We start from the raw sequence: 24,931 nt of genomic DNA on the forward strand, positions 1-24,931 counted from the left end.
CTCATCCTCCTCACACCTGCACCCGCCACACACACACTCTTCTCTACCCACACTCACACACAGAGACACCTGCACATGCCCAGCCCTGCTCACACACACACCAGCCCCTGCCATACACACTTGACCGCTGACCCCAGCCAGGGCCAAGCTTGCAGATGTCAGCACCAGGCTCTTGTCTCATCCTGCCAGGACAGAGGGAGGAGATGGGCTCTGGGGCCTGTGGCTATGAGCTGTGGGCCCAAAGCTGGGCTCCCTGATGTGGCTGCACCTGTCCCACATGCTCTGCCAGCTGGAGCTAACGCTGCCCACATTTTTCTGGGTAGGACCCACCTGACCCACTCCTGCCCTGCCTTCCGAGTCCAGCCTGGGCCCTGCCTTCCAGAAGACCCTTGCTCCAAGGTGATATCCCCTGCCTCTCAAGTCCCAGGCCCTTAGAGAGGGCCCGGAGCACACGCCTAGCAGATAACCACCAACAAACCCAGCAAACGCACTCTGGCTTTTCCTTTGGATCTCATTCACTGCTGGGAGCTGGAGATACTTGGATAAACAAAACCCACTCTTGCTGTCACCCAGGCTAGAGTGCAGTGGTGCCATCACGGCTCACTGTCACCTCGACCTCTGGGATCAAGAGATCCTCCCACCTCAGTCTCCCAAATAGCTGGAACTATAGGCATATGCAGCACCACACCTGGCTAATTTTGTATTTTTTTGTAGAGCCAAGGTCTGGCAACATTGCCCAGGCTGGTCTCTATCTCCTGGATTCAAGCAATCCTCCCGTCTCAGCCTCCCAAAGTGCTGGGATTACAGGTGTGAGTCACCACACCACACCAAAACTCAGTTCTTGGTCTTGGCAAGCACTACATTGTAGGGAAACACAAACAGGGGACGCCATAGCCATCTCCGTGAACAGAGCCATCTCTATGTAGCTCTATGTACAGAGAGCTAATGATCTGCCATAAATCACAAAAAGAGCAAGCAGGAAAGGGAGAGGGGAGAGAAGAGCCACTGAGGGCACTGACCGCTGCCCGGTCCCTGCCTTCATCCTTAAGTCATCCTTGTGAGGATGTGTGGGGCAGGGGCAGACCTGGAGAGTCCCCTAGAGATGGAATTCATACATGCTTCTGGATTCATCTGCTAAAAAAGGCTACTGTTTACCTGTTGCGAACCAAGTGGTGCAAGTGTGATCTCAGTTCATTTCATGTAAATCTCATAGTAACTCCCTGGAGTGATGAATTAGAAATGAGGAAACCGAGTCCCAAAGAGGTGACATGCCCTGTGCACTGTCACCCAGCTAGTGAGTGCCAGAGCCAGCATGCACCTACAGGCCTGTTTGAGCCTAAAGTCCGTGCTGCTAGCCAGCATGGAGCTGTTTCTTCTCCTCTTTCTTTCCAAAGACTTGAGTCCCAAGACATTTCTTAGCCTGGCCTCTTAAGAGAGAGTGACCTTGGCAAGTCACTTAACCCGTCTGGCCTTGCTCTGCCCACGTGTCAAGAGCTGCTGCATCCAGCCTTGAAAAAGCCCTCCAGCTCTCAGCTGCCTGTGATTCAATGTCAGCTTTTGATTACCTCCTAATGGGGACTGGAAATAGTAGGGAGAGACTCCCTCAGAAAAGACAATTGGAAAGCTGTTTATTTAACTCAGGCTTCTACAAGCATCTATTCAGTTCCTGCTATTTCCAAAGCACCCTACAGAAGATCCTTGAGAGCAGGGATCCCCAGCCCGGCTTATTCACCCCAGCATGAAGACCTTGCCGTTGAGGGGCGCTCCTGCCCACCCCCCAGCCACTCCAGTGTTTCTGCTGCATTGTGGAGTCGTTTCTTAATGTACCACTGTGAATCGTTATCTGTCTGTGAGTCTGTGTCTGCTTCCAGGCCAGGAGCTTTCAGTGCCTCCAGGATTTAACACAGGGTCTGGTACAATGGAGATGTTTTTCATTGTTTGTTGCACTGAGTTGGATTGGATTGGATTGGATTAGTTTGGATTGAATTGGAAATCAAGTTGAATTAAACCCTAATTAAATATTGAAGGAAAGAGTATACGGGTGAAGAAACGAAGATGTTGTTATCCTGTCTTCTTTTGAAAAGTTAATCTTAGTATAGAAGAATGGGTGCCTGCCCAGAGGTCGCACATAATTCTAGGCCATCAGAGCTAAGAATGAAATGGCATATACATTCAGTCAGAGCCAGACCACTTGGGGAGTGGAAGCTCTATGGCCTTGGCTGGTCTGAGCTGACTTACCAGAGGAGGAGAGATTGGAGCACGATAGGTGAATGAGGAGAGGATAGATGAATGAGGAGAGGAATCATGAGGGAATTGCAGGTGGAGGGAACAGCATGAGCAAAAACTAGGTTGGACTGTACCTAGCAGCTTAACCAAGAGGACAGCCTGGCTAGGGGAGAGGATTCAGGTATGGAAGGTGGGAAGAAAAAGTCAGATTAATAGAGTGTAGCTGGCTACGCAAGGTCTCTGATATCCAGCCTCAGAGTTCAAGCTTTATCTTTAAAGCAGCCAAGGATCATTGAGTATTGCTGAGCAAAGTTGTAGAATAATCAAAGCAGAGTTTTAGAAGGTGGTTCTAAGAGCAATGCACAGGGAGGGTTGGAAGGAGAGCCTAGAGCAAGGAGACTAGCGCACAGCGGACCGCACTGGTCCAGGCAGGAGCAAAGGAGGCCAGAATTCGAGGGGTGCTTGGAAGAGAACATGGGGCCAGAATGGAAGAGAAGAAAGGGATGTGAACAGGGTAATGTCGAAGACATGTAACTGGAATGTCATGGGTACGGAGTGGTCAGAGCAGACCCTGACATAGTCTAGATGGAGGGTGGAGGAAGTGGCTTTGCAGAGGAAAAGGTGCTTTGTCATGATGATGGATACCATGCTAACAAAACTGGCCAGAGCTGATGCTCAGGTCTGCAGCTCTTACCCACAAGTGCCTTTAGCTCTAACTATAAGTACATGTCACTTCATTCTCAGCTCTGATGGCCTGGAATTACCTGTGATCACTGGGCAGGTACCCACTCCTCTGGAATACAATTAACTTCTCAAAAGGAGATAGGATAGCAACATCTTCATTTTTCCATCCTTATACTCTTTCCTTCATTATTTAATTAGAGTTTAATTCAACTTCATTTTCCATTTGATTCAGTTAAATTCAACTCAATTCAGTTCAACAAATATTTAAAACATAGGGGAGTCAATGGGGCAGTGAGTTTGATCAAGAAGACAATGAGCACTAGGGGCTCAGGGTTGCTGTCAGCCAAATAATATAAGTTTGATGATGTACAGTGGGTAGAAAGAAGTGTGCTCCCAGAATCCGGATATGTCAAAGGGCAAGACAATGTATGGGTCATCAAACCCATGGAGTGGGAAGTACTCCACAGTGGGCTTTGGCTGTGTTTGCTTTGGAGATTGTGTCCATTAGGATGTTTTGGCTGCAAGTAACAGACAGCCCAACTCACACTGACTCAAGCAATAAACTGTTATCTCACTGACAAGAATTCTGGAGATGGGCCTTTCCTGGGATGATTTAGCAGCTTGACAAAGTCAGGGTGCTGGGTCAGTATTGCCACAGCTCTCTTGGCCTTCAGCTCATAGTCACAATAGGGCTGCTGAAGCTCGGAGCATGCGGTAGGTGGCATACAGGAGGTAGAGGCCAACGGGATTTTCTTCTTCATTATTTTTTTATTTTAGAGACAGGGTCTCACTCTGTCACCCAGCTGGAATGCAGTGGCACAATCATGGCTCCTGGCAACCTTGAACTCCAGGGCTCAAACGGTCCTACCACCTCAGCCTCCCAAGTAGCTGGAACCCAGGCACATACCACCATGCCCTGCTAAGATTTAAATTTTTTTATAGAGTCAGAGTCTTGCTGTATTGCCAAGGCTGGTCTCAAACTCCTGCTTTAGCCTCTCAAAGCACTGAGATTACAGGTATGAGCCACCACAACCAGCCCAGTGAGATTTTTCTTAATGTGACTCATGCCTCTTATCAAAGACAGACAAAGATCTGTCTCAGAACCTTCTAGAAGACAATCCTGTATAGCTCACTGGTTCCATGCCTATTATTCTAGACGTTGTCAGATGGGAATGGGATTGCCACTGATTGACTCCTGCCAATCACGAATCATCTCATGGAACTGGTGCATTTTCACCCAAACACAATCACAGTTCTTTTAGAATGCAGGAAGGGAGTGCAGTTGTTATCTCTTTCTATAGTAATGCTGTGTAACAAACCACCTCAAAAACTCGGCGGCTTAAAATAATAAGCATTTGTTTAACTCACAAGTCCGCAGGGTCAGTGATTTCTTGAACTTGGCTAGGTCGTTTTTCTGGGCTCACCTGGATCACTCACCTGCTTGGGGGTCAGCTGGCTATTGGCTGATCTAGGCTGGCCTTGACTGAGATGCAGGTGTATTCAGCTCTCCACCTGTCTCTCATCCTCCAGCAGGATAGCCCAGGCACATTGTCATGACAATTGCAGTGGGGCAAGAGAGCAAACCCGATGTACAATTCCATTTCAACTGTTTGCCTGCATGGTACCTGCCAACATCCCACTGGCCCAAAACAATTCATATGGGTGAGCCCAATTGGAGGGCCCTGCAAAGTTACATGGCAAAGGGTGTGGTTATAAGGAGAGGTGAAGAATTGGGGTCATGGTTGCAATCTCCCCCAAGGGGAATGGCTATTGAGGAGGCAGCCAGTGTTTGCCCCACGAGCTTTGTGCCTTATCTATTCTATGCATAAAGACAAACTCATCTTGAGGGTGAAAGGATGGGATTAAACAAACAAACGAACAAAAACCTGGGATGAAGAAAAGGGCTACAGCCTAGAAGCCAAAATGTTATTGGGTCTCTAATTATGATTCCATAATCACTTAACCTCTGTGGTGTTAACCTCTGTGGTCCTTGGGATTTTTATCTGTAACATTGGAATGAAAATCCTTGTTCTATATGCCTTCTAGGATTGGGAGATGGTTAAATAGGGTAATGAATGCAGAAGCGCTTTGTGAGTGAAAAGCATGATTCCAACAACCATGATTCACTGCAGATATTTTAAGAGAGATTGATTAGGGGAGCAGCCAGGAAGGAAAGCTCATCTCAGGCAAACAAAGAGAGCCTAGTCCTCTGCTGGAGTGGGCTGAGAGGAGCCTCTGGTCTCCTTTGGGAATACACTGATGGGAAGGAGGGCTGACATTTGCTGCTGGAGAATGTGGGTCACCGTGCGTTACACGGGGCGATGTGCTTGGCTGACAAGAAGGCCCTGGTGGCCTCTGCTCCAGCATCCAGCCTGTCCCAGTCCTCATAGCCTGGGCCCCCAAAGCCCACGTGCCTGCTGATGCTGCACATAAGTCTTAAAACCAAACAGGGAGGAGCCAACTGTGCACCCTGGACCTCACGGGGTGACAGATGTGAAAGGAAAGCATCATTCAACCTAATCAAGAATTTCTTGGATACATTGGGAGGGGGATAGTCTGTGTGTGCGTCTTGGGATAGCTTGTGGCCTCTCCCTTCTATGTGAAGGTCAACTGAGAGCCTCTTCCTCCCCGCCATCAAGTCTGGTATTAGGAAGCACAGGGCACCTGTTTGATCCAGACCACTCCAAGACTACGTAGCCGTCTCCCAACTCCAGCACATGGGTTTGAGTCTTCAGTGGGCTGGGGGTTCCTGAAGCCCAGTCATGGCAAAGCTTGTGTGGAAGCTCTTTAGGAGGCTTAGGCTACAGGCATATATTTCTGTCCCCGAAGCAAAGTGAGATGATGGACACCAATCAGATTGCTTTCCTGATGTCCAGCCCTCAGGAATGGGAATAATCGCTGAACAGACTCAGGGGTGTGTGTCAGAGATTGTTTTGGAAAGTGGGACTTGCTGCCGGAAGGCTTTTGGAGAGGGCTATCTGAGTGGGGTCAGGGGGGCTCTTTCCAGATAGAGTAACAGTTGATTGCAAACTTTAATCCAGTGCAAACTGGCTTAAGCGAAAAAAGTTGGGGGGCAGCAATTTGGTTTCCTTTACTGGAAAGTTTGGAGCTAATTTTAGCTTCAGGCACCATTTGATCCAGAGGCTGAAGTGAAGATCATTAGGACTTCTTTGTTACTTGTTCTCTCTGACACCTGTCCTGGCGGAATCCTTCTCAAGGTCTACGTGCGGACCCCGGACTTACAACCTCCTTATTTGAAGTTGAGTGAAAAAGGGAGTGTTTCTCACCCTCTTTTTGTGCCAGTTGTTCTAACACAGTTTCTGGGAGTCGATGATATTGTACCTATCTCTGAGTCAATACCTATTCCCAGGCTGGGGCCACATGCTTTGCCCCTAGAGCTGGCGATGGACCCCTCCTGAGTGACAGAAACTAAGAGTGGGGGAGGAGTTTTTCCCCAAAGGAAAATCGAAGTGCCATTAGTGGTGGGGGGCAGGGGTGGGACATGCTGTGTGAACTGTGTGGCCAGGACCAGACACTGAGTCCTGGGGATGACTAGGGACCAAGCAGACAGGAGGGGATGGCCCTCTTGGGACCTGGCCGTGTGCTGGCTCAGCTTCTTCTTTGGAGGAGAGGAAGGGGCGGGAAGCATATAGAGAGTAGCAAGCAGGCTTGCTCCCAGGCTATGCAGAAAGAAGTCAGCAAAAATGGACCTTGAAATAGGGACAGAAACTAACTTAATTAGACCTAAGTAAGCCATTTGTCTCCAAGAAGTGACATTCAGTTTTCCCTGGAAGTCCCCAGATTAAGTGGTTTTATAAAAATGCCAACCAAGGTAGAGGATAGATTTTTCAGTGTGGGAGGAAAAAAAAAAAAAAAAAAAACAGTAAGTCAATCCAATTATGGAAACTTTTGTTGAGTACCATCTGAGTGCCAGGCCCTGTGCTGGGGGTGGTGGGAACCCAGCCCCAGATATCAACGTGCTGGTGGCAGGATGAGGGGAATGAGGTGGGGCCAGAGGAGGCCATTGCTGAGGGAGGGGGCCGCTGAGTTGGAGGAGAGGGTGATCTTTTCTGGACAGAGCAAAAGAGGAAGGCTTCAATGGAGGAGGTGGTTGCACTAAACCTGAGAAAGTGGATAAGGTTTACCAAGGCAGCCTGCCCTTAGTGGGGACGAGGGGGGAGACACAAATACCTCCTGGCCTTACCCAGCCCAGTGGTTGGTACAGGTTAGTACCACTGATGCTGGAGCTGCCTTTTGTGCCCATATTCTGGAAGCAGCTCGCTGGAGATGTTGAGGGAAATCGTGTCCCATGTCTCACAATGTTGGTGTGGGTGCAGAAGAAGAAGGGTGAACTCTGATTTAGGCCCTGAAGCCTTTACACCCATTCTGGGTTAGAGAGAAGCAGATGGGTGTAGTCAGTGGGAATTTGCTATCTCTGCCTGCTTTTGAATCTACATATGTGTGCACATGCACCACTGTGTGCACAGGCCTTAATCTACATACACACACGTGTTGATAAGCCCAAGTGTATTCCTGCCCAGATCGACATGCACGTGCGTGTAGCCATGTGTTTGTATGTGCACACACACCTGCTCTCCAGTGTTGTCCATCACGTGCACAAGTCTCTGTGGGCCACGTATCTGTCCGTGTGTGTCTGCAGACCTGTGGCCATGGGCATGTGTGTGCACACAAGTCCAAGCGGATGCCTGGAGCTGTGGATACATGTGGTACACGTGTGTCTTTTGTGCTCCATGGCCCCTCAGGGCTCATCCGGCTGCAGGAGCTCATCATGGCCCCATCGAGATACAACATCCGCCTGAAGATCCGTCAGCTCCCCATCGACTCTGACGACTCGCGCCCCTTGCTCAAGGAGATGAAGCGAGGCCGGGAATTCCGCATTATCTTCGACTGCAGCCACACTATGGCAGCTCAGATCCTCAGGCAGGTGCGTGAGTGCTGGCCACCGGGAGGGATGATTGGGGTCTGCTGGCCACTTCTCCCACATCCCCTTCCCAAATGGCGGGTGTGATGCTGCCAGATCTAAGTTTGACTGCTAGCTCTGCCACTTTCCTGCTGTGTGACCTTTCCTGCTGGGTGGTCACTTTGCCTCTCTGAGCCTCATCTTCACCAGTAGCAAAACGGACACTGCAGTCTTTACTCCGTGAGTTGGCGTGAGGATGGATGATCCACCCAGCCCGGCCTGACACAGGGAGAGGGCTGAGTTGACACGAGTTTCCATCCCACCTCTGTGCTGGTTGGAGGCAGAGGCTGCCGGGAGGTGCCCACAGTCACACAGGAGCAGAGCACTCCAGGAAGCAGAGAGGCCTCAGATTCTCAGGAACAGCCCCCAGAATGCCTCACCGCCTCTTCCAGTGACTAATTCCCCGTAGCCCACGGCACTTGGTGTTACTCTCCTATTACTGGGAGGTTTATCGAGGCTCTCGTACCATCTGCTCAGCTCTGCAGCGACAGAGGGGGAGGAGAATGGCTCTCAGTCCTGGATGGGCCTTCGTTCCCAAACACAGCTCAGCATGGCCTGCTGGGGATGAAAGCCAAGCTCCGCCAGTCACCTAACAAAATAAAGAGTGAAATCGCCTACCACCCCCTCCAAGGGTGCCACAGCTGAAACCAAAGACACTGATTTGAGCTGGCACTTTGTGTAAAAGGCAATTATGTCATCCCCGAAAGCATTTCTGGTGACTGGAGGAGGCATTCTGTGGGGCTTTGATACATGACCCCTCAGGGTCCAGGTGATTTAAGGGGTGCAGGAGGAGACATGCTGAGCCGGAGTGTTCTGGAGGCCTTGAGGGGCTCAAGTCCCATCCTCCAGTTGGGCCCCATCGGGGGTGCCAGGCCTGAATGGCAGCCTCTATCCCTGGCTCCTCACAAAGGAAGCTCCTTTACACCACACTTAAAAGGCTCATTTGAGGGTTTGAGTTCTGCTTCTGCCCTTTCACGTTGTGTGCCCTGGAGCAAGAGGCCCAGGAGTCATTGCCCTCCTCTGTAGATGGGGTTCATAACCCCCATCTCATACCATTATGGAGGCTTCAGTGCAAGGAGGAAAGCATCAGGAGTTTCTTCTGACACCCAGCAGGCAGTTGACACCTGGCGCTGGGCATCTTTAAAGCTGCTGTCGCGGAAACACACACGCCCCAGAAAGCCCATAACCCTCAGCCTCCCGATCAGCTGTGCCCAGTGCCTCTCCTCCCCCCACCCCCACCCTCACCACCCCGACAGCATGTGTAACAGAAGAATGGTGACAATCACGGCTTTGGTTTACTGAGCAGTTGCTCTCTGCCGGGTCCATGTAGCTCCTCATTTATCACCACACTGGGAAACAGGGACAATTCTCGTGCCCAATTTATAGGTAAGGAAACTGAGGCTCAAGAGGAAAGTAATGGACCCAAGGTCATCCAGGCAGGAAGCCAGAATGGACTCCCAGGTCTGTCTGATTTTAAAACTTCTGGAATTAGAAATGAAGATTCTGAGCTCAGCCAAAGCCAGATTTAAACGAAGTTAAGCCAATCGGCTTCTTGCAGGACTTCTCTCAGCCTTTAAGGTGCTGAGGTGGGCTGTGACTCTTCAGAGGTGGGAGGGAATGGGCAGCATTTGCAAAGTGTACTTGAACCGTGACATTTTCCCCCAGAGCCCTCTGTGGACCCAGCATTCTGAGGAACTCTGCAGAAAATGCACTATAGTCATTAGTATAATAGATTATAGGCTTCTAATAAAATACGTAAACTATAGATAATGTAGACTTCATGATGGCTGACAGTAAGAATTCCACAGTGGCCATGTGGCCTGCTTTGTGGTCAGCCAGGACTAGGGGAGCAGGAATGTCTCAGCCCTTCTTGGGGAGGCTGAAGACAGACCTCCGAGGTCAGGCCTGGCTGGGCCAGGGGGTTAGCAGGGTTGGGGGGAAACGTACTGCCTCTGGATCCAGGACAGGGAGCTCAGCTGAGTGGAGTCCAGGGCACTTGAGAAGGCAGCCTCAGACTGACGCCATCGGCCTTTCTCTTAGTGTGGCAGGCCGGGAGATGCTTACTCAAAAGAGGCAGCTAGACCCCCACGGGCCCTGCAGAATTTGGAATCTTTGAAGAATGTGACCCAAAAATCTGCATTTTAATCTGTCCCAGGTGACTTTACAGCACACTCCAGTGTGAAATCCACTGCTGTCTGCCAGGCAGTCATTGTCACTGTTCAGAGGTGGTCTCAGAGGACACCTTACTCCAAGCAGCCAGCCTTCCCCAACCCACCGGCAGTCCCATTCTCAGCCCTGGGTGAGGATGCAGGGAGGGCTGCTCGGGCGTTCCCTGCTGATCGCTAACGCTCTGCTTTTCCGCAGGCCATGGCCATGGGTATGATGACTGAGTACTACCACTTCATCTTCACCACGCTGGTAATGTACCTCTGGGTCCTGGCACGGGAAAGGGGTGGGACTCTCTTGCATCAAGTTCACTGTGGCTCAGCCGGGGCCAGCCCACTGAAGGCAACTGCTGCCGCTTCCTCAGGCTGTAGGGGTGGCCCCAGGTAAGGGCACCAATATGTCTTTGTGACCTGCCCACTTTTAAGAGGCAGCATCACGTTATAATTAAGGATGTGAATTCTGGAGCCAGTGCGAACACCAGCTCCTCTGCTTACCACTGGTGGCTCCTTGGCTAAGTCACTTAACCTCCCTGCCTCAGTTTCTTCCTCTGCAAAATGGGCTTCTGCCTCCTGGGATTACTGTGAGCACCAAATGAGTTAATAAGGTAACATGCAGTGCCTGGTACGTGAGGAGCTCTGGAAGTTTTCACTATTATGATTTCCATGGCCCTCGGTTCCTAGCCCACACTTCCCCACGCATATCTCGGGCCTCACGGGAATTGTCGCTTTGGATTCCATCCACATTCATACTGAAGTCTGCCCACTCACTGTCAGCTAGCCTAGCCCACCTACAGGCTCCAGATGGGTCCTGTCCAAACTCTGAGAACATTTAGGGCCATTTAAACCCATTAGGATAATTAGCTGTGGCCTGAGTTCAGCAGAATAAAGAGATTCCTGTGCCAAAAGGGCACCCACCCTGAGCCTCACTGCCTTGCAGATAGATACCTTCGGACCCTGCTGGGGCCCTGGGCAAACTATTCCACCCACCCCAGGTCTGGGGCGAGTGACAGCCTCGCTGACCATCCTGTCGCTTTTCAAAAAGCCTCCTGCAGTATGTGTCCGCCCAGCCACTGCAGCCCTGTAGGTCTCTAACCATATTCATTCATTTATCCAGCACCCAGCTAGCTCTCCCCTACCCAGCACCTAGGACCCCCTAGGTTCTGAGGGTCTGGTGGCAGGTGGGAAGTTTGAGGCAGTCTTACAGAAAAGCAGATACTTGAATTAGGCCTCGAAAGATCCATAGGAGTTCACCAAGGGAGAAAGAGGAAGGACATTGTATGCAGAAGGAACAGCATAAGCAAAGGCCAAGAGGCAAGTTAGCTCTTCGTGGTATGCAGGAGCTGGCTTGATCCAGCGGGCGAGAGCCAATTGCATTATCTCCTCCTAAGTCCATGTCATGTTGGTAGCTTGAAATCACTGTGATGGGAGCGCTTAGACAATGGAAGTGAGCAAATGCTACAAATAAGAGCCGCCTTCCCCAGAGAGCTGGTTATTAAGCACTTATCCTCCCTACAGTCCCTCCCTCTGCACCCTGTGCCCACAGCAGAGCTCAGGGGCCACCCTGCGATTCTCCCGATCCAGGGCCCAGACCTGGGGACCTGCCAGGAGCCATGCTGGGAGAAAGAGATCCTGGAAGCTGGAGAATGAGATCAGGCAGGGTGAAGCCAGCTACCCTGAATCCCTTCTGGATTTCCGCCCACCTAAGCTGGCTTCTTCCTGCCATGCTGTCTCCTGGAAAGTCAATGGAGGCTTAGCATGAGGTTACCAGACCCCTGAAACTCTACCTCTGTCCAGAGCTGGGAGCAGGGCAGAGGAGCAAGACTGGGAAGGTGGGGGGGGGGGCACATTCCAGGGGTCCACGACTTTCTCCCCACTCATGGCAGCCCTCCCCATCCCATCCTGAGATCTTAGGGTGCTGAGAACAACTCCGGGACCAGGGGACACTAGGATCCTCTCTCTAAGACCTTCGATCTTGACCCCAGTGGCCAATGGCATTAATGTGGAGGGTACTGGGGTCACTGGGGTGGTGCCTTCCCCAGAGTCTTGTCCTGGAAGGTCAGCCAGGCTGCAGTGCTGAGGGGCCAAAGCTTCAGGCCCTGCCATTTTACCAACTCAAGGACCCACCCGCTCTGGCCTTGGAATGAGGCTTGAGCCAGGCAGAGATGCTTTTAATAGGATATTTACTGCTGGGACTTGGAGCAAGGCCCAGAGGGGGTTTAATCACAAGCCCTATGCGGACAGAGTGGGTGGCGAGGGCAGTACTCAGGGTAGGTGAAGGAGATAGGTAGATTTTCTTCCTGCTCTGACCACACCCAATTCTACTGGAACCTCCCAATGTCCCAAGGCTTTCTGCTTGGTGGCTCTATCTTATATTCTGTGTTGGATCCATCTCTGTACACCCCTCCCACCCAAGTGCCTAGCTCACTGCCCAGGACCTTAGAGAGCATTCTTTCTCTCTTCCCATGGGCAGACCTCAGCTGCCTGGCCAAGAAGTAGTCATCTGTCCCAAGGGTGCTTTCTGCAATCTTGCTCGTGACATAACCCCCACCCTGGGAGCATTTAGCTATGTGGGAGCTAGTCATTTATTTGTCACCAAGACTGGAAATTATTGAGTGGGGATCAGGGATGCTAGACATTCTATGATGGGCAAGATTCTGGAGATGAGTCGTTCAGCCCCAGATGCCTATGGGGCCCCATTGAGAAACATTGACTGATGCTCAGCCAGTCCACAATTGGACCTGGGAAAGTGGGTGATAATCAGAGAAAGAGATGGTGAGAAGAGGCAGAGGAGAATGGATGGTCAACTGGGATATGATGTACCCAGGACAGCTGTGGTGTGCTAAAGTCTCTAGGGAACAGAGGCTAGCCCCGGCCAGTGTCCAGTTTTCTTCATTTTCTTAATCATTCATTGATTCATTTATCCAGCAGCCATATACAAATGCTCTCCAAGGTCTTGGACACTGCACTAGGCACTTGGGTGGGAAGGGTGTACATAGATGGATTCAACACAAAGCTCACAAGCTGATGGCTTCCTTCATGTATATAAGAAACAAGGACTGTGCCCAGTTAACCTCTCTGTCCCCAGCACCCAAATAGAAGCTGGCACATGGTAGGTGCTCATTAATGTCTGGATGGATGGACGGATGGACGGACGGACGGCTGGATGGATGAATAGATGGATGACTGCAATGCAATGTGGAAAGTAATCCGTGAAATTTTCAACACATCGTCATAGCAGCAGTCAGTTAAAACCACTCTGATCCCAGTTGGCCTGAGTTAGAATTGAGACTCTTCCACTCCCTTGGGCAAGTTACTTAACCTCTCTGTGCCCCATTTTCTCATCTATACAATGGTGACAGTAATATTACTACCTCACAGGATTGTTATGCTGAGTGCATTGACGTCATAAAATGCTTAGAACAATGCTTGGCACTTACTACTGTGTAAGTGTTAAATAAACTAAATAACTCTTGCTTTTGTTTTCTGTATTCTCAACATACCCCATCCCATCCAAAATTCAGAACAACTTTCCAAGGGAGTTAGACTCTCCCAGTTTTATAGAAACGTGGAAACTGAGGCTCAAAGTCACTCTGCAAGAAAGGAGCAGAGCGAGGATTTTTTCGCAGCAGGGAGCTGTCCAGCTCCAAAGCCCTCTGCTGAAACCTATCATGGTGAAGCTCCACACCAAGTGTTCCCTGGCCTCCTCTGGCCGGCTCAGATTCCACACAATGCCTGACCATGTTGGTTCAGGTGTGGTAATTGAGGTCAATGGGGAAATGGAGCCTCCTGAAATCCCAGCAGCTCCCATGCTTCACCAGTTCCAAATCCCTCTGATTTTAAGGCTGGACATTGTGGCTCACACCAGTAATCCCAACTCTTTGGGAGGCCAAGGCAAGGGGATTGCTTGGGGCCAGTACAAGACCAGCCTAGGCAACATAGTGAGACCCTGTCTCTACAAAAATAAAAATATTAGCCAGGCATAGTTGGGCAGGCCTGTAGTCCCAGCTACTTGAAAGGCAAACTGAGGCAGAAGGATTGCCTGAGCCCAGGAGTTAGAGGCTACCGTGAGCTATGATTGTGCGCTGCACTCCAGCCTAGGGGACAGAGCCAGACCCTGTCACTTTAAAAAAGAAAGCCCTCTGATTTTCCTCTTTACACATTTGAGGCGAGCAACAGGGCAGTTTGCACTCCCCATTGACTGGTGGGGAAACCTGGCATCAGGCACTTCCAGAAGTTTCATAGCAGATCAGTGACAAGAGGCCTTGGCTCCTGACTCCTGGTCCTGTCCTTGGCTGCTCCAGCTGACTGTCCTTCCTCCCCACACGATCTGAGGGTCGGGAAGAATGGACCCTTCCAGGGAGGCACAGCCCTTGCAATACCCACAGTTCTGCAGTGGAGTATGGGGTGGGGTCTACCAGAGTATCTCCCAGCAGAACCCCATCGGTCAGAGCACCAGCTGTGTCCCCCTGGTCCTCTCCCTCAGTCATATCCTGCTTCCGGTCTTCAGGATCCTCTTCCAGCCCTGTTGCTGAGGCCTCTACCTCGTGATCCTCCCTCTTTGTGCCCATTGGTCAGTTGTGGCTTATTTGGGAGGACAGTGGCATCTGGCATTTATCTCCTTCCCTTTAGGAAATCCACATCACCAACTCTTTGCCTCTAAAAAAAATTCTCCAAATTTGCTTCTTCCACGCAGAAGACATTTTAATTACCCCAGCTGCCATTATCTGTTCCAACCAGCTTTGAGCCATTCCCAGATAACCTCGCATTAATCAGCCCCAGCTGAGCCCCTGGTACATGTCATGTGTAGGTAAAAGCCTGGAGGTGAAAAAAGAATTATAATAAATTAATAGATAAGCAATCACAATTAATGCCACTTCCCGGCAATAACAGTTATATCATGGGGAAGATATTTTCATCTGTCATTCCTTAAGGCGATGTTTTCCAAGCTTCAGCTCCTACCCATTCAGACCCATGGGGTGCTAATGAATTAGTCTATTATGCTATGCTGAATGTTTCTAAAAGGTCCCTCGTCGATACTGAATTCAGTGTGTCAACATTTGGCATCAAGAACACAACTTTTTGCCAAGCAGCAAGGTTGCACACAGTTCACAGTGTACAGCGCTTGGGGTCTTGGCCCTGGGCAGTCTGAACAACAACAACAAAAAAAATTGGAGCTGGACAAAAGAGCCTCTTCACCAGCTCCCCGTTGTCATTGTCCTCGTGTCACGGAGATGGGGGCACTCTGTGCCACAGGCCCTACAACACTTTGCAGCTAAGCCCAGGCTCAGCGGTGACAGGGAGGAAGGTCATCCCAATCACTGCCACCCCAACCTGCCCCCTCCCGGGCTGTGATCAGCTACAGCCTCCGTGTCAGTCTCAACCGACCAAATGCTGCCTCTGGAGACCAGAAGGGCTGGTTCCACCGGCACCCAAGCCCCCACCAAGGCCAGAGATGCTGCCCTTCACACTGAGTCAGGTTGGCCTCTGGTTACCTAGATGAAGGTAAATCGAGTCATGGAGGCCCTGGGCAGTCTAAATCTTTGGCATCTTTCAAGCCTTAGATATCAGGTCAACACTGAATTGGAGAAGAGGCTGAACGCCGTGACGCCGTGCGAGGAAAGCTGAGGAGGGCGCCCCCTGTAGGCAGAGCTCAGCTTCTCTTCCATGGCCGCAGCAGGTCAGCCCTGGCCCCAAGCTTGCATAACACCACTGTCCAAAACGAAATGCTTCCAGCTCCCCAGACCCTCCTGGTTGAAAGGCAGTTTGGGGAAGATCTCATCCTCCACCCCAGGCAGTTTACAACCCTCTCCTAAACTTCCAGTCTGTAGATAACCCCGTGTCACGTGTAGGTAAAAGCCTGGAGGTGGAAAAAGAATTATAATAAGTTAATAGATAAACAATCACAATTAATGCCACTTCCCGGCAATAACACTTATATCATGGGGAGGGTATTGGGTTGGTGCCATTAAAATAATAACAAAAACCACAATGACTTTTGCACCAGCCTAGTATCTTCATCTGCCCTTCCTTGAAGCTGCCCCTGAGAGGAGGATGTGAAACACTTGTCACTACCTCCCAGGCTCTTCTCAGTGATGTTTAAGTGCCCCAGGAGCCACTCAGCTGGCTGACCCTTCTTTTCACTTTGGGTAACGGGAATATTCAGCCCATAGCTCATAGGGGAGACAGACCCAGACAGAAGCACTTGTTATCAGTGGCATGAAAGCCCATAAGTCTCAGGATAAGAGCAGAATCGCCTCTGACCCGCTCTGTTGTGCATGTGTACAGGAGCAATCAGGAGGGGCTTCCTGGAAGAGGTGACTCTTGAGCTGATTCTTGGAGAATAGCTCACCCAAGAGAGGTCAAGAAGACAGGCATTCTTGCCTGGAAATAGAAGGCATACAAAGGTGCTGGACAGAGGGGTGAGAAGCAGGACAAAGGGGACTAGGGGCCAGCGAGACTGGGAAAATTATGGCCTGAACTTGCATCCCGGGACAAAAAATGAGACAGGGTAGGAAGGAAAGTGAGGCTGGAGGGGTGGAGAGCTTTGGAAAACTGTACTAAGGAATTTGTACTGTATTCTGAAAAGACTACAAGGAGTCACGGAAGTATTTGAAGTGTGGAAATGACCGGCTTGGATTTATGCCTTAGAAAGATCCCTCTAGTCCCTGCCTGGAGGATGACTGCCCTGGCAGTGGGCACGAGTTGGGGGCCGGGCGGTCAGAACCTCTGGATAGGAGGAGATGCGTCATCATAGCAGAGAGGGAGGGCTCTGGAGCTGGGTAGCCTGGTGTTGACTCTGTCACTCCCCAGTTACGGAACCTTGAGCAAAAGGCCTAATATCTGTGTGGTTCAGTTCTCTCCTCTAAAATGGGGTGATAATAACACCATCCTAGTAGTGTGCCCATGTGAGTCAATGAGTTAATACAAGTAAGGTACTTTAACAATGCCTGCCATTCTGAGATTTATAGGTGCTCAGTAAATGTGAGCTGACTGCGATTGTTCTGATATTGCCAAGACGAGTAAGGTAGGAAGACCCCAACCTATGTCTGCCCTGGGGGCTGTACCCAGTAGCTGCCACAACCTGCTGCCGGACGAGGCAGAACATAAACATGTGTCAAATACATGCGTGATGTTTGATATGTCCCAGACATGTTCTAAGGACATCTACAAACTCACTTCTGTTCCCTGACAACTCTGTGTGGTAGGTGGCGTTATCAACCCCATTTTGCAGGCAAGGCAACTGAGATGAGGAGACAGGGTGAAACTCGAGCCCAGGTGGTCTGGCCCATGTCTGGCCGCCTCAGGGAGCCGCCCTGGAGGAGCCGAGGGAGGGAGACCTCTTCTGGGATGTTTATTCTCTTCCCTCTTTGCTGCCCTTCTCTGATTCGAGAGGCATCCTGATCTAAACCCAGACCCATCTGTGTGTGTTTCTCAGTCACGAGTAATTGCTCACATTAGTGGCTTCTCAAAACACAGACTCCCCAGGCTCCACCACAGACTATGCATCAGAGTATCTAGGTGTGGTTCATACTCTAGAAAAATAAAATCCCCAAAGACAGCTCTGATGCACGTCTTGTCCTGGACACCACCGGGGACATAGAACATAGAGGGTTTGGAGTAAGACAATCAATGATTCATCAGTCAATGTTTAACAACCAGCTCTCTGAAAGGCAGGAAAAAAGACAAAACACAGAAATCCTGATTTGTAATGCTTGCAAATTTCCATGGTACAAATACTCCTACCATGGCCAATACCAAGCTAGCCATGTAATGTCACTGAAGGCAGAGTTGGGACGAAATGCTAACATTCAGCTGTCCCTAGCCAGTGTGAGCCAGTGGCAGCACACCATTGAAACAGACCTGGGTACAAATTCAACTCTGACTTGCATGAGCTGTGTGACCTTAGGTGAGTCATCTCACCTCTCCAACTCTCTTTTCTCATCTATACAAATAGAATAGAGTGCTATGCAATGCCTCCTTCACAGGGGGCTGTGGAGATGAAGCCATGGAGTCCATGTGCAGGGCTGAGCTCTGCCACTCCCCACTCCCTGCTGACACTGGGCCCACAGAGACACCCTCTGGCCATCTCAGAGGGAAGCCCCCATCTGCTGAAGCCCCTCCCTCCTCTGTCACCCACCCCCTTCCCCGTCCCAGACCCTGACCTGGAATCAAGGCTGTATTTATTTGGGCAAGCTTGGGACCAGACTTTCTTGCTCCAAACCCCTTCTCTACTCCCCAAATCATTGAAGAGGAAACCAACACAGCTCATTCCAGAAGGAGGCCACTTTGGGGGTGCAGGAGGAACAGGATAAGTTTAGCGCCCATTAGAGACATCTCAGAGACCAGAGGAAGCCAGTCCAGCGTGAAAGGTCTCTAGGCTTCATCACTCATCATCCTTCTATGAGTCATTGTTGATTTCACCAAAGCTGCGGCTGTGATGGGGCTGGATGCTCCCCATGACGGTGGCAATCACAGAGAGTCAAGCACAGCCCAAGTATGTCCCCAGCCTTTCCCTCCCAGCACCAGATGGAGTGACTAAGTGGGGGGCCCAGGGGAGAAGACAGGCTGGGGGCCAGAAGGAGGGCAGTTTAGTGAGGGGAGAGTGTGGGAGAGTATAGACAGTAGGTGAGGAGGAGCTCAGACAGTGACCTCAAGACTCAGTTTCCCCACTAGTGGGATAGGGCCAATCTAGACTGTGCAAGTATATATTTCAAAAAATCAAAACCGTGAGTCTTATGCAAATACAGAAGGAACATGCGTCAGAGACGGATTCAACTCACTAACGAGGGAACCAGTAGGATGGAAAAGCTGACTCAAGGAGCATTTGAGGAATTGGGTATTTATAGGTATTTCAGGTCGGGTTGCGAGGAGCATAGACTAAGACTTCTAGGTTGGCTAGAAAATGGATGAATGTCCTGTAAGGCAATAAAACCACAACCTTGGGGAGTATCTCCTCTATTTGACAAAATTCTGCAAATTAACCCAGAGCCTGAGCTTTTAACAAGTAGCTGACAATGAAGTCAAACCCAGATGCATTCTCCAGAAGAATGAAGTAATCCTGGGGTGCCTGGTAAACCGTGTTTCGTTGTCATGTTGGAAAAACACACCACTACCCTTCTGCCTGATTTCCAGGTTTGGGGTGGTTTTCAACAGGACAGAGCTCAGCTTTGTTCCTCACTCCCACCTGCCACCTCCTCTGCCGCCATCTCTCCTAGCTTAGGGACACCTGGCTTCTCCCTCCACCCGCTTCCCCTCTCTGCCTCCTTCCTTCACCAGCCCACCCTGCCCCCAGAGCCAGAGCTGCAGGGTGGGGCTACGGCCAGCCTCGCCTGCACTGAGACCCTGTTCTCCTGGACCCTTGTCAGGGGCCTGCCTGGCCCACGACAGACAGGCTGACCGCTGCTCAGCTGCTCCTAGGAGGCAAGGGATGAGGAGGTCCTGGCTGGGATCGGGGGAAAAGGGGGAGAGAAGAGGGCCATACTTTTTGAGTCCTAGGCAGAAAAGACTATTTTTAAATATCCTCTTCTAGGGGATAAAATGCTCCCTTCAGCCTCCCTCTGTGTAACAAGATGCCCAGAACTAGTAGGTCTCCCCTTTTGAAAGGAAGCAGCATCATTAAGCTTCCTCTGCGTGTGAGGCCGGGGATTTTATGTGAACTATTTCACTGGGTCCTAGACAGGGGATGGAACCCCATTTGTGGATGAAGAAACAGGCTGAGATCCCCTGGTTAGCATGGAGGATCAGTTGCCCAAGTTCTGAGTCAGACTCCAGGTGCAGTGGTCCCATGGTGCTCTTGTGACTACCCCGATATCCCGCACCCCCTCTGCAGGGCTTTGCAGGGAGCTGTGACCTCAGGCCCTGGGGTGGCCCTGATTAGGGAGCAGGTAGGAGGTGGGGCTGGAGTTCTCAGCAGCGAGAATGCCTTGGTTTACACAAATCTGTCTCTACCCAGGATCTCTACGCTTTAGACCTGGAGCCCTACCGCTACTCAGGCGTGAACCTGACAGGATTCCGCATTCTCAATGTGGACAACCCACACGTCTCGGCCATTGTGGAGAAGTGGTCCATGGAGCGGCTGCAGGCAGCTCCCCGGGCCGAGTCTGGCCTGCTGGACGGAGTGATGATGGTAAGGCGGCTGGGTGGCGCGGATTCCAGGGGCTTCCCATCTGCCTCCCTTCTTCTCTTCTCTCCTTCCTCTTGTTTCTTTCTTCCCTCCACCACTTCTCTTCTTGAGACCTTCCATGTGTCAGCCAGACCCCAGGCTAGGGACTGGGGACACAAACATGAAACAGACAGTCCCTCCCCAAGGGACCCATCTTTTGGGGATCCAGACATGTAAGCAAAAGGTCACAAAGAACAGGAATAAGACCCAGAGATGCTGGTCACAGAGGACCTCAGGCTGTGACACACAGGCGTGAAGGCCGAGGAGGGAGAAAGAAGAAGGTGTGGTCAGGGCCTAGGTGGCAGGGCTGGGGTGGGGTGGGTGGGCAGGCGAAGGTCTGAGCTGCAGAGGGCGGTGCCCAGGATGTTTGTAGAGCAGCAGAGTCAGCCAAGCCTGGCCACTCCTCAGAGGCGTAGACAGAGTCACCTCCAGGGCCTCCGAGCCTGTTCGCTCACCAGGACATCATGTACCTGTGGCAGGGGAGGAGAAGGGAGACAGGGCAGGGTGGGCTGAGGACTGGAGGGCCTTGGGAGCCGCTCTCAGGCAGGCCCTTCTCTGCAGACTGATGCAGCCTTACTGTACGATGCCGTCCACATCGTGTCCGTGTGCTACCAGCGGGCGCCGCAGATGACCGTGAACTCCCTGCAGTGCCATCGGCACAAGGCCTGGCGCTTTGGCGGCCGCTTCATGAACTTCATCAAGGAGGTGAGTGCCCCGCAGCCCCCACCAGCGTTGTCTCCCCGGGGCTGTGGGCCCTGCAGAACAGCAGAGTGGTCTGGGAGTCAGGAAGGATTGATTCTCATCCATGTGACCTTGGGCAAGTTGCCTCATGTCTCTGAGCCTCAGTTTCCTGTGTGAAAATGGGCTCCATAGGACCAAGCTCATGGCACGATTGAGGGGCATACGTCTTGGGCACGTGGTAAGTGCTCAGCAGCTGGTCAGCATTGCCAGCAAGATGCAGCGTGGGCTTGAAAGTACAACGGATGAGGGTGTTTGCTTCCTCGCTCTATGACCTTGGGCGAGCTGGAGAGCCTTGCTGAGCCTCAGTCACCTCATCTGTGAAATGGGTATATGAAGCATAAGCTACCTCATGGGCATGTGAGACGAAGTTAGACATTGCGTGGAAAGTGCTTAGGGCAGGAGGAGGGTCAATACGTAATAATCAGCCCCACAAACTCATCTTCACACCATGGGCCCACTGACCAGCTTCCCAGCCAGCACCCACACTGGGACCCACCTCTCCTGGCACCAGCTCTCCTGTGGAAAACCCCATCAGTGGAGCTGATTCTAGAGAAACCAGAGAATATGGAAGCTGTCCCGCTGCCAAGACCATGGAACACACAGTGCCCACTTTTATTTCAAAGGCTTCTCCATCTGCCACTGTCCTTGTAAGCTTTGGATGGCAGGGCTTATTGTCCCCATTTTATGGATGGGGAAAATAAAGGCCTGAACTTGCATCCTGGCTCTGTTACAACTAGCTGTGTGACTTGGGGTAAGCTGATTAACTCTTTGATCTTCAGTGTGGTATAGTGAGTGCCTGCCTCAAGGTGGTGATGGGAAGACAGTGAAAAACTATGTGCAAAGCACCTAACCCAGGACCTGGCCAGAGTCAAATCCCAGCAGATGATAGACAAAGAAAGTTCGGGAGTATGAGATCTAGGCAGAGTTATCCTGGGCCGGAGGGAGCCACCATGTCCAAGGTGACACCAAGGGCAGTGGGGTAAGCCCTGTAGAAGGACTCCGGATAGAAAGGACAGATGAGCTCTCTGTAACAATCACAGCGGGCCGGAAATGAAGCCGGCTGCCTTCTTAGGAGCGCACTCATTTATTCAATCCCACTTTGTGACTGGCAGCTGGGTTCCAGGCTCCTAGCTATGCCCTGGGGGCCCAACAGAGCTAAAACAGACTCGCCTGTGCACACACAGATCCTAGAGAGGGAGGCATCCGGTCACAGCACTAAAGGAGAGAATCCCATATGTAAATAAAGGCAGCTGTAGGAAAGCAAACAACAGAGAAACTCCCCACCTTGGATGGGGGTCGCGGGAGGGCAGCTTCCCCTGACGTCCCAAGTTCACCATTGCTGCTTCCGGATGAGGCCAAGTACAGCTCCCTTCACACAGTGGAACAATAGATGTGGATAAGATACAGGCTTTAGGGCACCACACATGTGCCTTTGGATCTCGTCTCTACCTCTTCCCAGCTGTGTGGCTTCAGACAAGTTACGGGACATCTCGTAACTTGTAGTTACTTCAAGTTGAGCGAAAGAACTTCAAGTTCTGGTAGTTACTTCAAGTTCAGTGAAAGAACTGTGGTTCCTTCACCCCTAGAAGGGACTCCAGTCCTGGATGTTTTGGTAGAGGAGGGCCTGATGATCCCTTCTCATCCAGCTTCCCATCCCTCAGAACTGCACAGCACATCCCACTGTCCGATGCCCTGAGCCCTGGCTGGGCGATCGTCGGCTTGCTCCCAGGGAACTCTGAGACCTGACTTTCGGCCCCCTGCACCCCCTTCCTCGCAGGCCTCCTGCTGAGCAGCCACTGTGTGAGGCCACTGTGAGGGCGTCGGTGTCCCAGGCCACACCTCGGTCCTGTTGCTCCTCTGGCTCAATTGGGAAATTTGGGAGCCTTAGGAGCCAGATAAAAGTGACTTGGAAGCTTCACCACTTTTTAACTGCATGATCTCGGACAAGCTACTGAAGCTTTCTGTGCCTCAGTGTCCTCCTCTGTCCAGTGGAGATAACAATAGCACCTGATCATCGGGTTGTTCTGAGGATTGGCGAGTTTTGGCACATGTGTCGCACAAAGGACAGCGCCTGGCTCGTAGCAGGTGCCGAACAGGTTGGCGGCCATCACTGTTACTTCCACTACCGCTGCTGTTATCACTGTGCCTTCCTGTTTGCTAATGGGGTTCTATCAGGTCTCCAGGCCACATTGTTTCAGGGACACCCACCCTGTTTACACTTCACCCCTCGACCCTTGGAAATTTTGAGGCTCAGCCATGAGTCCCTGAGGGGAGCAGATTCACCACTGCCCACCATAGAACGAGGAGCTCCATTCTCCTTCCCAGGCCCCATGAGTGACCCTCACTGCTCACACTCCCTTACAGAACCCTTTCGGAAACATTTATCCTATCTCCATTTTAGGTCCATGGACATGGCCAAGGCCCAGTGTAGCCCCGTGGTGCCTGTGGTCCCACAGCTGGCCACAACCAAAGCTCAGATGCCTGCTCGAGCCCAGCACAGTCCTCCGTCAGACCATTTCCAACTTGCCCGTCTCCCCATCTGATTGCATGACAGTAAATCATTTTAAAGACTTGGCATTTCCGAGAGGAGCTGGAAAATACCAGGCCGGAGTTCAGAGCGTGTGAAGCATCTTTCATTTAGCAAGTCCTGAGCGGTGGCTAGAGGGGGCTGCGGGCAGCGCAGGAAATGTCACGGGGAGGAGCTGCCTGCACTCCCTGGCCTGCCCTGCCCACCTGCCCACAGACAGGCCGTGCACCTGCTGGCATTTCATGCCTCTGTAGCTGACAGGCAGGAAGGCTTCCCTCACAGTGCAGGTTTGAAGGCACCTGCTGTGATTTCCCCTGGGGGCCAAGAGATAGCCTGAGGGCATGAGGCCCACAGAGGAGAGAAGGCGGAGGGACTGGGGAGCCAGCCTGAGGGAAGCTGAGCTTCCCTGTGAAGTCATAAACAGCGGCTTTTACCTTCTCTGATGCATCTTTTGATCTGTTCCCGACCCCTCAGTCCCCAGCTCCCTAGGCACCACGTAAGCTTTTCCGACTCCACCTTAGGTGCCTCCACCCCAGGCCTTTCAGCGCTGCTACTGCAGTGAATCTGTCTTGTCCCACCCAATACTTGAGACCTGCATCATTCAGTCCCTCTTTGAGCCTCAGTGTCCACATCTGTAAAATGGGGGCAATGCTGATGTCCACCTGGCAGGGTCACAGTGAGGACTGAATGCGCTCATGTGGGGAATGATAATAGCCCTCTGTGACCAGCTTTCTACTGGAACCTTGGGCCGGGGCCCAAGTGACTGGTCCTCCCTTCCCAGCCAAGGGTCAGCCCTAGTCTAAGGGAGCTGCACAGATGGAAGCCACGAAGGAGAAATAATAACCTCTGTCACACCCCTGTGATTGTGTATGCAGGCACTGTGCTCAGCACTCTATATGCCTTTTTATACCTGCGAAGTAGGTAATTTCTCTCTTCCTGAAGCTCAGAGTGGTTGCTTTGTTTGTGCAGAGCCCACTTTCTAGCCACTTTGGTTTTATAGCCTCCCACTCCTCCACAGCACGGCCCCACTGCCTGAGTTTGCATATGCGCATTTACCCACCTACCCATTTACCTGTAAAAGTACCTTGGAGCTGCCCGTGTGCTTGGAGATGTCTAAGGGTTTTCATCTGGGATTTGTCAATAAAACTGCAGGGAACTGTGGACCCATGACCTTGTGGGTTGAACTGTGAGTGTATGCATGGGTGCTGGGGGCATTCCGCAGGGAGACGCTGTGGAGCCCGATTCAGAATCTGCAAGGGAGCATGGCTCGGAGTGGTTAGGAACCCAATGCAGCAAAGCAAGGACTGGGAGCCAGGCTCCCACTACTCAGACCTTCCGTTGCCCCGTGCCTCTTCTCCAGATACCCTCCCTGCCCTACCCTCTCTCTGGCCCAATCTGGCTGTGTGAGCTCCCAGATTTTCTCCCCTCCTCTTGCTCCCAAGCGC

At 51.6% G+C, this 24,931-nt stretch overlaps 1 protein-coding gene across 7 annotated transcripts in view; it reads left to right on the forward strand.

Annotated features, from left to right (window-relative positions):
- GRIK3 (glutamate ionotropic receptor kainate type subunit 3) overlaps positions 1–24,931 on the forward strand; it is a 239,247-nt gene that overhangs the window by 154,297 nt on the left and 60,019 nt on the right. For all 7 annotated transcript variants that reach the window (XR_008652849.1, XM_055254586.1, XM_055254589.2 and 4 more), the window contains exons 4-7: positions 7,674–7,855; positions 10,256–10,309; positions 20,009–20,182; positions 20,780–20,923. Coding sequence is in view for 6 of the 7 variants with exons in the window: in XM_055254586.1 (XP_055110561.1) it covers positions 7,674–7,855; positions 10,256–10,309; positions 20,009–20,182; positions 20,780–20,923 (554 nt within the window). In the remaining variant the exon portion in view is untranslated. The remainder of the gene's footprint in view (positions 1–7,673; positions 7,856–10,255; positions 10,310–20,008; positions 20,183–20,779; positions 20,924–24,931) is intronic.

This window comes from Symphalangus syndactylus, chromosome 12, assembly GCF_028878055.3.
Source record: "Symphalangus syndactylus isolate Jambi chromosome 12, NHGRI_mSymSyn1-v2.1_pri, whole genome shotgun sequence".
Taxonomy (NCBI): domain Eukaryota; kingdom Metazoa; phylum Chordata; class Mammalia; order Primates; family Hylobatidae; genus Symphalangus; species Symphalangus syndactylus.